The sequence below is a fragment of the Peromyscus californicus genome, unplaced genomic scaffold, assembly GCF_007827085.1.
Source record: "Peromyscus californicus insignis strain IS unplaced genomic scaffold, ASM782708v3 Scaffold_5__1_contigs__length_169319896, whole genome shotgun sequence".
In the NCBI taxonomy this organism is placed as follows: Eukaryota; Metazoa; Chordata; class Mammalia; order Rodentia; family Cricetidae; genus Peromyscus; species Peromyscus californicus.
In genome coordinates this window covers 24,425,195-24,441,006 of record NW_026294573.1, presented here as the reverse complement: position 1 = coordinate 24,441,006, position 15,812 = coordinate 24,425,195, and the positions used below count along the sequence as shown (strand labels likewise).

Here is a 15,812-nt window from a genome sequence, read left to right as displayed (position 1 = left end):
CTTCCCACCATGTCAGTGGGAAGCCCAGCCAAGTGGGCGTTTGGACAGGGTTCTACAGGGATTAGCATGCAGGAGCCTATTTTCTAGGGGCTCCTGGCCTTTTCCTAGCTACAAGTTTTGGTGACTCCCCTGGAAGGCCTTAGCCTTGACCCCTGCTACTTACCCACAGGGCAACGACTGTGTCCGAGTCTCCCCAGATGCCCCACTTCAGGTAAGACTGGGAGGTGAGGCCTGCTTCAGGGCTGAGGCGGGGCCGTCCTGGCCACTTAACCCCTTTCCTTCCTTGACAGTGTGCCGAAGGCCCGAAAGGAGAAAAGGGGGAATCGGGAGACTTGGTAAGCCCGGGACCTACCACAGGGCAGAGACGATGGTCCTGGCCCAGCCTCATCCATTCGTCTGTGCTCCTTCCTCATCCTAGGGACCCTCAGGACTCCCAGGCTCAACAGGCCAGAAGGTAATAGGCTTATGTTTGGAGGGGTGGGTGCCTGGATGGAACACAGGCCTTATGCTCGTGAGGAGGGAAATGTCTGAGGTCTTCCTAGGGGATTGTGACAGTTGGCAGAGTTGACCCCCCCCCCATCCCTTCTAGTCCTCTGCCTCGGCTAAGCACCCACCACATCTAGAGGGCCACGTGCTTGTGGAATGAGTGGTCTGGCTGGTTTGGAAGTCCTTTCTGTTGTCTGCCCTCCTGTGGAAGGCATTCCTTTTCTGAAGAGGCGGAGTTGGGGAGGGGAGCTCTGGGAGGCACTTGGCCCTCCGCTGCTTGGAACTGCCTTGCTTCTGTTCCTCAGTTCTTGTCTCTTGTCTCTTCCCTCCCTAGGGCCAGAAAGGCGAAAAGGGTGACGGAGGCCTCAAGGGACTGCCAGGAAAGCCAGGCCGAGATGTATGTTGCTGGGGACCCCGTCCCTAGGCCTCAAAGTGCTAGATCTAACCCAGAGGTTCAGCCCCTCCTCCTGGCCAAGGAGGTGAGGTGCTGTGTCCCAGGAGGCACGGCACAGGGTACAGGTCCCGAACCCAGGCCTCTTTTTTTTTTTTTTTTCTGAGACAGGGTTTCTCTGTGTAGTTTTGGTGCCCATCCTGGATCTCTCTCTGTAGCCCAGGCTGGCCTCGAACTCACAGAGATCCGCCTGGCTCTGCCTCCCGAGTGCTGGGATTAAAGGCGTGCGCCACCACCGCCCGGTGAACCCAGGCCTCTTGACTCTAGGCCTGGTGATATTTGATGGCCATATGGCAACCGGTTGGGGTCTGGCATGGGAGAAAGACAGTAAGGGTGAAGGGGGTGTATATTTACTTTCCTGTCTCAGTGGGGCAGAGGCCAGGCCCCTGACTGTCCCTACCTCGGCCCTCTTCCCCACAGGGTCGGCCAGGAGAGATCTGTGTCATCGGGCCCAAAGGGCAGAAAGTGAGTTGCAGGTCTGGGTGTGGGAGGGACTAGGAGGGCTAAGGTGGTGACTCTCATGACCACTTGTGTGCTAGGGTGACCCTGGCTTTGTTGGGCCTGAGGGACTGGCAGGAGAGCCTGGGCCCCCCGGCCTCCCCGGGCTGCCCGGGATAGGACTGCCTGGGACTCCTGTAAGTATCCCCACACCTCTTCTGCTGTTCTCTCCTGAGGACTTTGTCCCCCGCCACCCCCTCCCCCGGGGTGGGGCTCAGTTAGGGATAAGACCCGGTCCCAGGGGTGCAGGTTGGAGGAAGGCTTAAGATAAAACCCCTCCTCATGCTGGGGAGAAGACAGTTGTACCACTCTGTTTCTGTCATCAGGGAGATCCGGGTGGCCCACCAGGCCCTAAGGGAGACAAGGTAAGCACAGAGGCCGTGTGGACACAGGCCGGGGAGGGAAGTGTGGTCATGCAGTGCGCATGTCCCAGGAGGTGGCCAGGCTTTGGCCTGAAGATGCTCAGTTCAGTCGGCTTGCTAAAGAGGGTTTCTCTATTCCGGTACTAGCTGGGGTGGGATCCTTGTCTTTGGTGAGCAGCAAGCCCTGGAAATGTCTGTCTGCCTGTCTGTCACCTCCTCCTTGTTGTAGGGAAGGGCACCCAGAGCCCTAGTCATCTTGTCCTTTTCCAGAGCTAGACACCCAGGAGGACAGGCAATAGGAAGAGATTTTAGCCAGCCAGTGAACCAAATGGAGAGATGGGAGGTTCGGCCGAGAGGGCCGGATGAAGGGACAAAGGGATAGAGGTCACATCAGTGGGAACCTCCCCTTTAACCTTTCTTCTGGTCACAGGGCAGCTCTGGAACACCAGGAAAGGAAGGCCCTGGAGGGAAGCCTGTGAGTGGCCACAAGCAGGGGAGGGGTCCCTTGCCCACCATGCCTGGGTCTGCTCTTCCAGGGCCTCCATGGGGAGGGGCTTGGGTCCTCAGCTCTTTCCTGGCATGCTGATCCCTCTGCCCTGGCATTAATGCCCCTGCTTCTCCCCCCCACAAACAGGGGAAGCCAGGAGTGCCAGGGACTAAGGGAGAGAAGGTGAGCTCCAGGCCTGGCTGCCCTGGGTTGGGTTGGGAACAGGATCCGCTCTGAGCAGCAGGGGCACTCTGCCCACGTGCTGGGCCTGCCCCGGGTGACCCTCTCTTTATTACTGTGGAAGCTATGTGATTAGATCAGGAGCCTGCCTGGGGGGTCAGCCAGACTCAGACCCTGTCTCTGGCACCCGCATGGTTTATGAGCGTGGGGGGCGGGGGCGGTCTCTAAGCTTCTCTCTCAGCCCATTTCATATCTGTCAGTGGGACACATGTGTCTCCCCGGGTTTGCTCTGAGGACAAAGTTGAAGAAAGTCTGGGACTCCTTTCCTGAATGAATGAGTCACTTGGGCATGAAGGCCCTCAGTGTTCTTGTCCACTTTGATGATGGGGTGTGACAGACCTTCGTCTTCCCCAAGGTCTCAGCCTCACCCTACCCTCCTGTGGTTGTTCGCTAGGGTGACCCCTGTGAAGTGTGTCCAACGCTGCCTGAAGGGTTCCAGAATTTTGTGGGACTCCCTGGAAAACCAGGTCCTAAAGGGGAGCCAGGCGATCCTGCTCCAGCTGGGGTGAGTGTCCAAGGGGCCACAGAGGGACATACACAGAACAGACCCTCAGGGACTGGGTGGATTTCAAAGCCAGAGAGAGATTACAGCAGAGTGCAGCCCAGAGGGGTTTGAACCATAGAGCTTAGGGCTGGCTAGAGTGTCGTCCCAGGTTTCCATGGCAACCTTCCAGTACTCCCCCCCAACCCCAAGAGACTCTAGGATATCTTTTGGGCAAGACAGGGTGGAGCCATCTCTTACTGTGAATGGAGCCTGGCTCTGGGCTTGGGTGTTGGCTAGAGACAATGGAAGAAAGTGGTCATGGCCAGGGTTAAGGTCCTGGCCCAGCCTCCTCATCTCACTCCTCCATATACCCCTCTCTTCCAGGAGGGCCTAGGAGTTGTTGCACTGAAAGGTGACCGGGTATGTAAGAAACTTTCTCATGGGGACATTTAGCCTAAGTTTATTTCCCTTGTTTGCTGTATAAGTTGATGGGCACTGCCTCCGAGGTGCTGGCTTTGAATCCCACAGGACGGGGGGCAGTTCAAAGGGCGTCTATGTGGTGTGTCACACTGCTGTCCTTAAATATGGCTAGAGCATTTGGGGTGTCCCCACATGCCTGGTCTCAGCCCACAACCCCTTTTTGTGTTTCCTGCAGGGAGATCCAGGCATCCAAGGCATTAAGGGGGAGAAGGTAGGAAGCCCCTGGGCCCTGCTCTTTGTCTTCTGCCCACTTGGGAGGTTTTGATTCTTCTCTTCCTTCCCTAGGGGGAACCCTGTTCATCCTGCAGCTCAGGTGTCGGGGCCCAGCATCTTGGGCCCTCTACAGAGGTCAATGAAGACCTAGGCTCCCCTGGCCATGGTTTACCGGGCCTTCCGGTGAGTGACCTGCCCTTGGCATACTAGTGGCTGCCCTGACTCTTCAGGATCGCATACTTTGGGGTAGGGACCAGGAGGTAGGCCATGAAGCAGCCTGCATCCTGGCACTTTCCCCTGTCTGCGCTAGGCTGCTACTTGTACAGTAGTAACTGTCTAGCAATTCCTCTCATTCCTTGCTCTTGCTCGTTGAACACTGCGACACTGGGAACTTGGAGGGGTGTCAGGCAAAGGCACTGTAATTCCATCTTGTTTTATTTGTTTTGTTTTAAGGGGAAATCTGGAGTTCCTGGGCCAAAAGGGCTGAAAGGAGAGAAGGTGAGCCCCGGGCTGGGCATCAGAGATAGGCAAGGCCAGGGAGACAGCCCCAAGAGGCAAGTGAGGTCACAGCAGACCGCATTCATCGGGGTTTTTGGTTGTTGTTGTTTTGGTTTTGGTTTTTGAGACAGGTTTTCTGTATGTAGCTCTGGCTGTCCTGGATCTTGCTCTGTAGACCAGGCTGGCCCCGAACTCAGAGATTTGCTTGCCTCTGTCTCCTGAGTGCTGGGTTTAAAGGCGTGCACCACCACTACTCACCCCAATCAGGTTTTTTTTTTTCTGAGCAGAGACAAGGAACTTATTTCCAAGAACTTCATATTCTTCAAGAGAATTCCTCAGTGTTGTATTTTTAATTTAACAACAATCTAAAACTATTAAGCACATTCAAGACTACCTTGTAGCAAAATAGTATTTAACTCTTCTTTTCTACTCATTATGTGCCAGGCACGGTTCCAAGCCGCGTGCATGTTATATTCTTGTTTTATTCCCCCCCCCAGATCTGATGGAGTACATTTCTTCTCCACTATTCCCATTTTATGGATAAGGAAAACGAGACATAAAAAGGTCAAGGGAATCTCCCAGTGCTCCGTGGGTGTTTGGATACAGAATTGTGATTTGAGCCCAGGAAGTTTGGCTCCACAGTCTATAATCGCCACCACTCAGCTGGGTCTCTAGATTTCTAGATTTCAATGCCCATGTTAACATTTGTATTTATGATTGTGTGAGAGATAAATGACAGCCTCTAATAGAGGGTTGCTCAAATGAGGGGTTCTGTGGGTGTGGAAGTACTCAAGCAGGGGACACATTAGGATGTGTGTTCAAACTCACCTCTAACAGGCAAATCATACTTGGCATTTCTCAAATGGAGTTTTAGTGCCCCTTCCCAACTCTTTCCATTAGTGTGTGTGTGTGTGTGTGTGTGTGTGTGTGTGTGTGTGTGTGTGTGGTGTCACTGAGATTGAACCAGAGTCTAGCACATGCTTTACAAGTACTCTACCACTGAGCTACATCCCCTGCCCCATAGAGGCCTGAAGAACCCTTATTTTACCCTTTATTTTGAAATAGGGTCTCACTAAGTTGCTCAGGCTGGCTTTGAACTCACAATGTACCACAGACAGACCTTGACCTTGTGATTCTTCTTCCTACCCCTCCTTAGTACTGGATTAGAGGCCAAAAAGCGTGACCAGCCTTTTCCATCACAGCAAATAGCATATACCGAAATCCCCAAAGCCGGAAGCTGGCGTCACCCTTGACTCCCCCACACCGTCCCCCTTCCATCCACCCCAGATGCAAGTCCTGATGGTTCAGCCCGCAGCTCCCTCAACTCTCCTTGCTTCTCTCCCTCTGTTCCACTGGGTCTCCATGGTCTCACTCCTGATGATGGCGACCCCTCTTCTGGCCCACATGTGCCCCTTGCGGCCCTTCAGCAGCCCATTCATCACTGAGCAGTTAATGCGCCTTTGCAGAAAGATTCCCATGGCAGAACTTCCTGCTTACAGGCCTTTGGGGACTTGACTTGGTACCACAGTCCTGCTGGACCCCATGCAGGATGATCTTCCTTCTAGCTTCTCCTCTTCCTCTCTCTGCCTTCCTTTGCTTCAGCCATCTGACCCTCCTTCCAATCTGGAATACGTGGAGACTGTTCCCTCCTCCAGACTTCCTCCAGGTGATTCCCATAGGAACACAGGAGGCTCCCACTGGCGGGCCTCAACCCCATCTTTCGGATAATTGTGGTGCCGCTTCTCTGACCACCCTGTATAAATGGGATCGCCTCTTGGTCTGGGTTGTTACCTTGTTCCCTTCCTGGCACTCATTATCACTTACTAGGTTACTATTTCAAAAGCTCCGCTCATAAAGTGCTTGCCACGCAAGCTTGAGGACCTGAATTTGAATTCCCAGCATCCCACGTAACCAGCCAGAAGCCCTGTAACCCCAGCACTGTGGGTGAGAAAACAGGTGGGACCTTGGCGCTCTGACCAGTCAGCCGAGCTGAACTGATGAGCTCTGGGGTCGGTGAGAGACCCAGCCTCAAAAAATTATGTGGAGAATGTTCGAGGAAGATGCCTGATGTCAACATCTGGCCTACCCATATGTGTACATACATATACTACACACCACATACACACACACACATACATGCACACACACACACACACACACACACACACACACACACACGCACACGCATGCGCACACACACATACACATACATACACACGCACATGCACGCACACACACACGCATGCGTGCACGCACACACACACACATGCACACATACATACACACATGCACTCACACACACACACATACATACACACACGCACACGCGCGCACGCGCACACACACGCACACACACACAAGTTGGGGGATAAAATGAGACTGCAGCTCAGCTGGTAGAGTGCTTTCCTAGCATGCACAAAGCCCTGAGTTTCAGCCCCGACACCATATAAACTGGGCAAGGTGATGCACACCCGAGGCAGGAGGATCAGAAGTTCAAGGTGATCCTTGACTACATAGCATAGGGTTACTTTTTTAAAAAGCTTTTCAGGTGCAAGGTCCACGGGGCATTTTTGTCTGCGCTGTTCACATATGCAGTACCTAGCCCGGTGCTCAGGGCCAAAAGGCACTCGATGAACAGCTGTTGAAGAATGACTTCATGATCTCTGCTAGAGGAGTAGCCAGGGCTGGGCTTAGCTTCAAGACTGTGGCTGGTCAGGGATTCCCTGAGGAGTTTGGGGGAATCCTAGCCTCACTTTCCCTTGCCAGTAGACATCCCAAGAGTCTGCTCCTGCACCTGGCACCTCTACCCTGTTTCCCCTATGTACTATATAACTATATACTTTCTGCTTGGCCCTCAGGGTAATTTTGGTGACACGGGGCCGGCTGGAGTTCCAGTAAGTATTCTTCAGACGGCAGTGGCTTAGGGAAGGGCAAGGTGGGAGGCACTGCCCCCCACAGGAGAACTGACAGTCTGGGGCCAGGCCTCTGCCTAGCCTTGGCTGCTGCTGGGCACCATCTCACATGGTTTCTCACATAGGGGCCACCGGGACCAGTGGGACCAGCAGGCACCAAAGGGGCAAAGGTGAGTCTGGGGCTCCTGGCATGCCACCAGGACATTCCCCTGAAGAAGATGCCCTTGTTCTAGCCTGTTCTACTCCAGATCCTGGGCTCCCTGCAGTCTGTGGGGTGAATTCTAGCTCTTAGCAACATAGTCTTGCTTCCATCTCTGCTTCTTCCCATGCTCCCAGTCTCTCTGAAAACATCCCCTACTCACCAGAGGAGCTGTGTTGGAGCTGGCTACATTCCACAGCCCCAGATCCCAAGCCCCAGGACCCAGCAAGCCCTTAACCCCGTATCTTTGCTCTGCAGGGGGAGCCCTGTGAGCCTTGTGTAGCCATGTCCAAGCTTCCAGATGGGGACAACCATGTAGCTCACGTGCCTGGCCCAGCTGGAGAGAAGGGAGAGCCTGGTCCCCCAGGTTTTGGACTGCCTGGGAAGCAGGTGAATTCTGGAATCTCTGGAGATGGATGTGGGCAGGATGCAAGAAAGAGCATGGTTCTCCCAGCAGCTCTTGACTTCGGGGGCAGAAGGACAAAGCGGGGTGGGATCAGCGTCTCTGTGTCTAGTGCAAGCTGCTTGCATCCCTCACACAGGCCTCTGTCCTTCATCCTGGGACACAGAGTGGCAGAGCAAGGACGAGGTACAACCTCAGTAGAGCTAGGTCCCAATTCTGGCCCCGATTTTTATAAGATCTTTGACTTGAGCAAGTCAGTTTTGTTCTCTGTCCCTCGGGTCCTATCCTTAGAGTTGTGGTGAAGCTTGAGTTATGATGAGCGTGAAGCACTGTAGAGCACACAAGGGACGTTGGGGAGACGGCAGTCCCTGCTGTAGGCTGATGGTCCCGGCTTTAATGGTGACGGCAAACACTGGCCCAGCAGAATAATCTCACAAGAACCCTTTGGTGCAGAAGCCTACACTACGTTATCATCCCCATTTGACAGATGAGGAAGTTGAGGCCAGATGAGGAGCTAGATGAGGTACCTTGCCTAGGTCGTACAGGCAAAAATGTCTCCAATGTTAGAATGAGAACAGAGGTCATCGCCTCTCACTTTCTGCCACATTCCCTGGGTCTCACACAGTGCTGGGTACCCAGGGACATCAACTCTGAGTGAATGGGTGCTGGGACCGTTTTCTCCTCAGGGCAGAGCTGGAGAGCCTGGACTCAAGGGCCAGAAGGTGAGAGGATGTGGGTGGACATGGAGGTGGTGGGTACCTGGTTATCTTGGAGGCTCTGTCCCCTTTTCTTTCTTTTTAAATTGAAAATACATTTTTTAATGGAATGTATTCTGATCACAGTTTCCCCCCAACTCCTCCCCAATCCTCCCCACATCCCCACCCATCCAATTCCACCTTCCCCCTTCTTCAGGAACAATCTGACCCCCTTTTCTTGATTGCTGGCACTAGCCTCCCTTCTTAGCCCCCAGCCCCCTGCCCAGGGAAGGGACTGTGATTGGCCACAGGTCTTAAAGGGCAACCTGCTCCCCGCTGGGCGACACCGTCCTCCTCAAACTCTACTCCTTTCAGGGTGATGCTGGGAATCCGGGAGACCCTGGAACTCCGGGCACCACTGGGCAGCCTGGAATGTCTGGAGAGCCTGGAGTTCGGGGTCCTGCTGGGCCAAAAGGAGAAAAGGTAAGTCGGCCAGGCTTGGGGGAATTGGTTGCATGGGCAAATAGAAATCAAGGGGCCAGTTAATGAGGCGTGGGGACTGCCTCAAGGAAGCCCGGCAGCACCAGATGCCTCGCACTTGGATTAGCAGGGATCTATTTTGTTTTCTCGGCTGAGGAGAGGCAGAAGAGGAGTGGGGCTCTCAGAGGATGTAGGAGGCCCCTTCGCGATGCCCCCTGGCCTGGCTACAGGCCCCCTTTGTCTGTACCTGTCTCTGACCAGGGTGATGGCTGCACTGCCTGCTCCAGCCTGCAGGGGGCGTTGACCGATGTATCGGGACTGCCTGGGAAGCCAGGCCCCAAGGGAGAGCCAGGTCCTGAAGGTGTGGGTCGGCCCGGGAAACCTGTAAGTGCCAGTGGCCCATCCTCCCGTCTTTCTCTGCCTGTGTGATGCCCTCTCAATCCTCTCAACACACCAAGGCTATCCATGAGTTCCCTTGTGCTTTTTAGGGCAAGCCTGGTCTACCAGGAGTTCAAGGGCCCCAGGGACTGAAGGGCACGCAGGTATGTGCGGGGGAATGGTAGCCCTGGGCGGAGGAGGATGGGAACGGGGACTGAAGGCTTGGAACGGGGACTGAGTCATGGAGCGGTGGAAGGTGGGCGTAGAGGAGGCTTCAAAGAGTCGTTTTCCCTCTTCAGGGAGAGCCTGGACCTCCAGGCACTGGCGCTGAGGGACCCCAGGTGAGTACTTCACCTCATCTTTGCCTTCTTGCTCTCTTCCAGCACCTCCATAGCTTTGCCTGTCACTAGATGCTAAGGGCACAGTTTTGTGTCTAGGGGTCACAAGCAGCGTTGGCCTGATGTTGCTGTTGCTCTGTACAGGATTTGGCTTTTTTTTTTGAGACAGGGTCTCTCTACATAGCCCTGGCTGTCCTAGAACTCACTATATAGACCAGGCTAGCCTTGAACTTACAGAGATCTGCTTGCCTCTGCCTCTGCCTCCTGAGTGCTGGGATTAAAGGCATGTGCCACTCACTGTGCCCTGCCAGAATTTGGCCTTGACCCCCATTACTTTAACCCTTGAGCTGGGGCTTGCAGACACCCTCCCAGATCTGCCAGTGACACAGGTCCTAGAGGCAGGTGGCTTTGGCCGCTCTGCCACAGACTGCCCATTCTGACTTGCAGGGTGAGCCGGGAGCCCAGGGTTTGCCTGGCATTCAGGTAGGTCTCCTACGGCCTGGAGGCGGCTGACAGGGAGGGGCCCATTTTATGGTAAGAAATAACCAACTGTGCTTCCATCTGCAGGGACTTCCGGGGCCTCGGGGACCACCTGGCTCGGCTGGAGAGAAAGGTGCCCAGGTGAGCCCCTTCCTCTGGGGTTGTTGGGGCTGCAGACATGGGGACCTGGGACTTGGTAATGCCGTCAGCGGGTTGCCTGAGATTCGATCACGTACGTCTCACTGCTGGATCGTGCCGGCTTCGAATCGTGCCACCACGGCAACCTATTTGTCCTTTCCTCACAGGGACCTCCAGGGCCCAAAGGAGCCACAGGACCCACGGGACCTCCTGGCGCCAGTGTCTCCGGGCCTCCGGTAAGAGCCTTTCCTGCAGGCGACTAGAGCTGTTGTTGGGCCCTTGACAGGGCTGCTGTGGGGCGGGCCCTGAGTTGACCCTGCCTGTCTCAGCAGGGTGGGAGGAGACAAGCATCCTGGGCCTTCCTCAGGGAAGGAAGACACACGGGAACTGCCTTAAATAATATGTCACCGCCGTGTTTCTCTCTCTCTCTTTTTTGGTGCGCGTGTATGTATGTGTGTGCACGTGCGCTGCATGAGGACCCGTGCCTTTGGGTTCTGGGAACTGAGCTCTGGTCCTCTGGAAGAGCAAGCAGCATGTACTCATAACTGCTGAGTCTTCTCTCCAGTTGGCCTCTGCTCTTTTCTTTTATTAAGATTTATTTCTCTTTATTTTATGTGCATTGGTGTTTTGCCTGCATGTGTGTCTGTGTGAAGGTGCCAGATCCCCTGGAACTGGAGTTAAAGACAGCTGTAAGATGTCATATGGGTGCTGGGAATTGAACCCAGGTCCTCTGGAAGAGCAATCAGTGCTCTTAACTGCTGAGCCATCTCTCCAGCCCCCTCTGTTCCTTTTAGAAATATGTTTTCAAGGACTAGGGAGTTGGTTCCGTGGGTAAAGTGCATGCTGCACAGGCGTGAGTGCCTGAGTTTGATCCACTGATCCCCCACGTCCATGTAGAAAGTCAGAGGTGGCCAGGTATGGGGGTGCATGCCTTTAATCCCAACATTCAGAAGGCAGAGGCAGCCGGGGCTCTTCAAGTTCAAGACTAGCTTGGTCTACAGAGCAAATTACTGGACAGCCAGGGCTACACTGAGAAACCCTGTCTCAAAAAAGTACTACCACCGCCACCAATAACAACACCACACGAAAGTCAGATGTGATTGCATGTACTAGGTAACCCAATAGTGTAACCCTAGGGCTCACTGGCCAGTCAATTTAGACTAACCGCAAAGTCCCAGGTACCCACGAGAGCCCATATCTTAAACAATCAAACAAATACAAACCAAGGCAGATGGTTCCTGAGGAATGACAGCCTAAGTTGACTTCTGACCACTCCACAATGCAAGCAGCCATACATATGTACCCACACACATACCTGCAGACACACACACACACAAAGTATTTCCCTTTCAAATTTCTAAAACTTTTTATTTATATGAATGTTTTGCCTGCATGCGGATGCCTGGTACCCGCGGAGGTCAGAAGAGTGCACCAGATCCTCTGGGTCTGTAGTTGCAGATGGTTGTGAGTGCACCATGTAGATGCTGGGACTCTAACCTGGGTCCTTTGCAAGAGCAACAAGTGCTTTTAACTGCTGAGCCATCTTTCTAGCCCGATATTTTGCTTTTTCAAGTCAGCTTGTAGTAACTATCCATGTTTACGGAGCACATTCACACAGGGTATTCTGAACAAATCGGTGATTAGCATTTCATCTTCTGATCATTTCTTTGTGTCCAGAACCCTCAGCCACTTTGTTGTTTGTAAACTGAGGTCACCTTCCTGTTCTGTAGAGGACTAGAAATTGTTAATCGAAACTAATAGAGATCTGGTTGTCGTTATCCAGCCCCCTCAGTTTCTCCCTCCCTCAGCCGCTAGGAATCACCCGCTCACTCCCCTCTGCTTGGAGATGCATGTTTTTTAGCTTCTGAAGAGAGAGAACACAGTCATCCTCATTTTTAGATTAGTGGCCTGCTGAGTCAGAAGTGTGCTTCCTCAATACAGCCCTTTTGAGGTGGGTGTGATGGGACACGCCTTCAATCCCAGCACTCCAAGGCAGAGGCAGGAGGATCTCTGTGAGTTCAAGGCCAGCCAGGGCTACCGAGAGACCCTGTCTTGAAACACCAAACAAATAAACAGATAAAAAGGACAGCCTGTAGAGGAACTGCTGTTATTATTATTATTGGTGTTTTTTAGAGACAAGGTCTAACGCTCTAAGCCAGACTTACCTGGAACTCAACTGTGTAACCCAGACGCGTACTGAAATCTTGGTACCCCTCCTCTCTCAGTTTCCTCAGTGTTGGGATTGCAAGTATGAGCCACCAAAATGGGCTAGGAGCTGCTGTCACTTTCCAGTTGCGTACACAGGGAGAGCAAAGACCAGAGAGTAGGGGGTGGAGCCGGGAGCTTGAAGCTCACCCCTTATCCCAACCTGGAGCCCATAGGGAGCATCCACTGAGTGTCTCGGGATGAAAAGGTTCTATTCTGTGCTGCCCAAGACAATGACTCCCACACTTAAAAGACCTGTCTATTGAGCAAATTGCATAGATTAAGTAATAATAAGTGCATTTTCTCATTTTAGTCATCAAAGACCTGTCTAATAGTCAGCTTCCACTCCGCATGAACCCACTAGAATTTTACAAGATGATAATTTTAGCTTGAATCAAAGAAATGCCACCTTTCAGCCAGCCTATGCCATGCTGGGCTGTGGGCAAATGTATAATTTTTCTTGAGCTTTTGGTAATGTTGAAAATAGCCTAGTGGGCCTTATCCTTTCCCTATCCTTTGTCAAGCCCTAGAGAAATTGTTGTTTGAGTTGGTAGAGCATTGATAGATTCTTTCTGGTGGTGTGCCAAAGCCTAGAGGGACAGAGATTTGCTCAGAGCCCGTATGGCTTTGCCCAGCAGACCTAGACAGTCAGAATCCCTGCCTGTCTCAAGGCTGAGGAAAGGTGGAATTGGAGATTTGTCCCAGGATAGCTTTGAACCCTGGATGCAAAGGTGGAGCAGCCCCCAGGAAGGCAGTCATGGGGATGTCTGCTCTGCTTTAGCACATCTGTGTTACTTGCTCACTCCGCGCTCCTTGTCAGAAGCAGACAGACCCCTTCTATCCCAATCCCATGGGTGGGGGAAGCTTCCCGGTCTCCCCCACACCCACTAGCTGTGTGTGTGTGACTTTAGGTAAGTGATAGTGTCTCGGAGTTGATACAAACAGCTCTGAAATGCCATTCTCCCAGCTCAGTCCACAGAGCAACTGAAATAGCAAGAGTGTGTGCAGAGAGAAAAAGAAGGAAGCGACCTTTGGGCCCACCGATCCCCAGGACAGGCTTGATCCCAGGACTCTGAAATTTCTTCAACCTTAGCTTCAGTTAGCAAAGCAGAACATTCTCTGCAGGAGTCAGGAGTGGGGGCCCCATTCACTGTTCTCTGATGGGTGCATAGTGCAGTGCCTGGTGCTGGGAGCCACGCCCTCTCTCCTCCCTCCTGCCTTCCCCTTACCTCCTGGCCACAATCTCCCCTCTGGAACATGGGCGCCGGGGAGCCTGGGGCTGCCTCCGTGCTGTTCCTCTCTAGCAAGCCGAATGACTTGCTGCTCTCCAAACCCCCCTTCTGACTCTGGGCCCTTTCCCTTTAGGGCCAAGATGGGCAGAAAGGACAGACTGGACTTCCAGGAGCCAAAGGGACACCGGTGAGTATGCTGGCCCAGGCAGCAGGATTCCGTGACTTGGACCTGCCTCTCGCTCACACCTACTCAATTCCCGGTGTTTTTCCCTCTGCAGGGTGAAAAGGGATCTCGAGGAGAAAAGGTAAGTCTCAAGGGCCTGGGGCCACCGCTCTTTGGGAATGGGCTCCTAGAGTCCCATAGCCCCATAATGGCTGCTCAGGCTGGAGGATGGGTGGGGTCGCCTTGCCGTTCACAAGCTTCCCGGTTCCAAGAACTATGGGCACCACACTCACTTCGTAGGTGATGATGACTCAGAATCCAGCCATGGTCTCAGGAGTCCAGAGAACTCCAGGGTCTCCACTTTAGTGGACAGCTGTACTTTCACATGGAAGTAAGGTCAGAAGATGAGTCAAGAAGAAAGGAGGGATGAGGGACCAGGATAGAAGGGCACAGAACCAGGCAGAGCCTTGGGGAGTAGGGCTGTTCAAGATGAAGCCATGACTGCTATAGTGAGATTATGTGGGTGCATGGTGAGGGGGCTGATGAGGACCCTGAGAAGGATAGGACTGGGTTATTCTCCTGGTTCTCAGTTGATGCTGACTTAACTAAATGACCACCACACACTGCATACAACCCATCCCCTGGTAGATGAGGAGTCTGAGGCCCGTGGGTTGCCTGAAGACATGACATAGGAGGCTGAGCCGAACCTTTCCATCCCCAGAGCCCATGCCACCTCCCAGATGAGATTTCCAGAGGACCCTCTGTCTTTGCCACTTCAAACCAAGGCTCTTGTCTTTCCAGGGTGAACCTGGAGAGTGCTCCTGTGCTTCTCGGGGAGAGCCCATCTTCTCTGGCATGCCGGTGAGTGAGTGGGGCTGAGCTGCTTTCCCACCTTCCCCACCGGGGGAGAGGTGGTCTAGATCCTGGCCTCACCTGGTGCCGGTGGGCGAGAGCCCTTGCCAGGCTTTGTGTCCCAGCCCACGCCCTTCCCGTGCAGCTCTGTGCTTGGTGTAGACGTTGCCTGTAACCTCTTCCCTTCTTTTGCGGCCCCCACCCCCACCCAGGGTGCTCCGGGACTGTGGATGGGCAGCTCCTCGCAGCCGGGCCCGCAGGTCTGTGTGGCTTGTCTCCTTTGTCTTGCCTCCTGTCGCGACTCTCCCGCCTGACACTACTGCCCTCCACGTGGCAGGGAGCTCTCTTCCCCCTCTGATTTTTGTCTTCTCTCCCACAGGGTCCCCCAGGTGTCCCTGGACCACCAGGTCCTCCCGGAATGCCTGGACTGCAGGTAAAAGGTTGAGAAGAGAGAGTCTGGCATTTGGGGGGCAGGGCCCAAGCAGTCGAGGGACTTCCTCCATGCTGGACCTGAGTGCACTGTTTCTCTACTCACACATCTGTCATGATTTCTCTTCCCAGCATGGCATGGAGGGCTCACAGGTCCTGGGCCAGGCTTGTGGACTCCTAGCCTTATTTTGAGGAATGTCCTGTTGTGTTTTAGCCCAAGCGCCCCACTATTAGGACTGAAGCCCAGACCTAGCAGGAACCCAGGCTCCGAGGCAGAGCTTTATACTGGTACAGAGTGTGCTGTGGGGGCAGCAGTCAGCATTTGTTGGTGTGACACACGTTTCTGCCTGTATGATCTTTTCCAGGCACTGCTTTAGATGCAGTGGACCAAATGTTAGAATCCCTGCAAGAGAGACAGGCAATAAGCAAGAAATATAAACTCTAACATATTAGAGAGTGGTCTGTGCTAAGGAGGGAGATAAAGCTGGATGTGGGGATGGATAGCAGGAGAAGAACAGGGAAGACATTTGTGAAAAATACTAAAGAAAAAGGTGCATTTGAAGCTGGGAAGAGGGCCTAGTTGGCAAAGAGCTTGCTGTACAAGCCTAAGGACCTGAAGTCAGATCCCGGATCCATGTAAAGAGCCAGACATGGCGACCTATGCCAGTAACTCCGGTGCTGGGGAGGCCGAGACAGGAGGCTCCTTGGT

General features: G+C 53.6%; 1 protein-coding gene across 8 annotated transcripts in view; it reads left to right on the top strand.

Annotated features, from left to right (window-relative positions):
- Col16a1 (collagen type XVI alpha 1 chain) overlaps window positions 1–15,812 on the top strand; it is a 56,287-nt gene that overhangs the window by 10,405 nt on the left and 30,070 nt on the right. For 7 of the 8 annotated variants that reach the window (XR_008213784.1, XM_052717286.1, XM_052717285.1 and 4 more), the window contains 30 exons: window positions 170–211; window positions 291–335; window positions 419–454; window positions 821–883; window positions 1,358–1,402; window positions 1,477–1,572; window positions 1,762–1,800; window positions 2,228–2,272; window positions 2,432–2,467; window positions 2,919–3,029; window positions 3,393–3,428; window positions 3,664–3,699; window positions 3,774–3,884; window positions 4,155–4,199; window positions 7,058–7,093; window positions 7,237–7,281; window positions 7,569–7,700; window positions 8,400–8,435; window positions 8,784–8,891; window positions 9,150–9,272; window positions 9,377–9,430; window positions 9,566–9,607; window positions 10,052–10,087; window positions 10,172–10,225; window positions 10,390–10,458; window positions 13,793–13,846; window positions 13,938–13,964; window positions 14,624–14,683; window positions 14,887–14,934; window positions 15,054–15,107. Coding sequence is in view for 7 of the 8 variants with exons in the window: in XM_052717286.1 (XP_052573246.1) it covers window positions 170–211; window positions 291–335; window positions 419–454; window positions 821–883; window positions 1,358–1,402; window positions 1,477–1,572; window positions 1,762–1,800; window positions 2,228–2,272; window positions 2,432–2,467; window positions 2,919–3,029; window positions 3,393–3,428; window positions 3,664–3,699; window positions 3,774–3,884; window positions 4,155–4,199; window positions 7,058–7,093; window positions 7,237–7,281; window positions 7,569–7,700; window positions 8,400–8,435; window positions 8,784–8,891; window positions 9,150–9,272; window positions 9,377–9,430; window positions 9,566–9,607; window positions 10,052–10,087; window positions 10,172–10,225; window positions 10,390–10,458; window positions 13,793–13,846; window positions 13,938–13,964; window positions 14,624–14,683; window positions 14,887–14,934; window positions 15,054–15,107 (1,764 nt within the window). In the remaining variant the exon portion in view is untranslated. The remainder of the gene's footprint in view (window positions 1–169; window positions 212–290; window positions 336–418; window positions 455–820; window positions 884–1,357; window positions 1,403–1,476; window positions 1,573–1,761; window positions 1,801–2,227; window positions 2,273–2,431; window positions 2,468–2,918; window positions 3,030–3,392; window positions 3,429–3,663; window positions 3,700–3,773; window positions 3,885–4,154; window positions 4,200–7,057; window positions 7,094–7,236; window positions 7,282–7,568; window positions 7,701–8,399; window positions 8,436–8,783; window positions 8,892–9,149; window positions 9,273–9,376; window positions 9,431–9,565; window positions 9,608–10,051; window positions 10,088–10,171; window positions 10,226–10,389; window positions 10,459–13,792; window positions 13,847–13,937; window positions 13,965–14,623; window positions 14,684–14,886; window positions 14,935–15,053; window positions 15,108–15,812) is intronic. The other variant, XM_052717287.1, reaches the window with a different exon arrangement.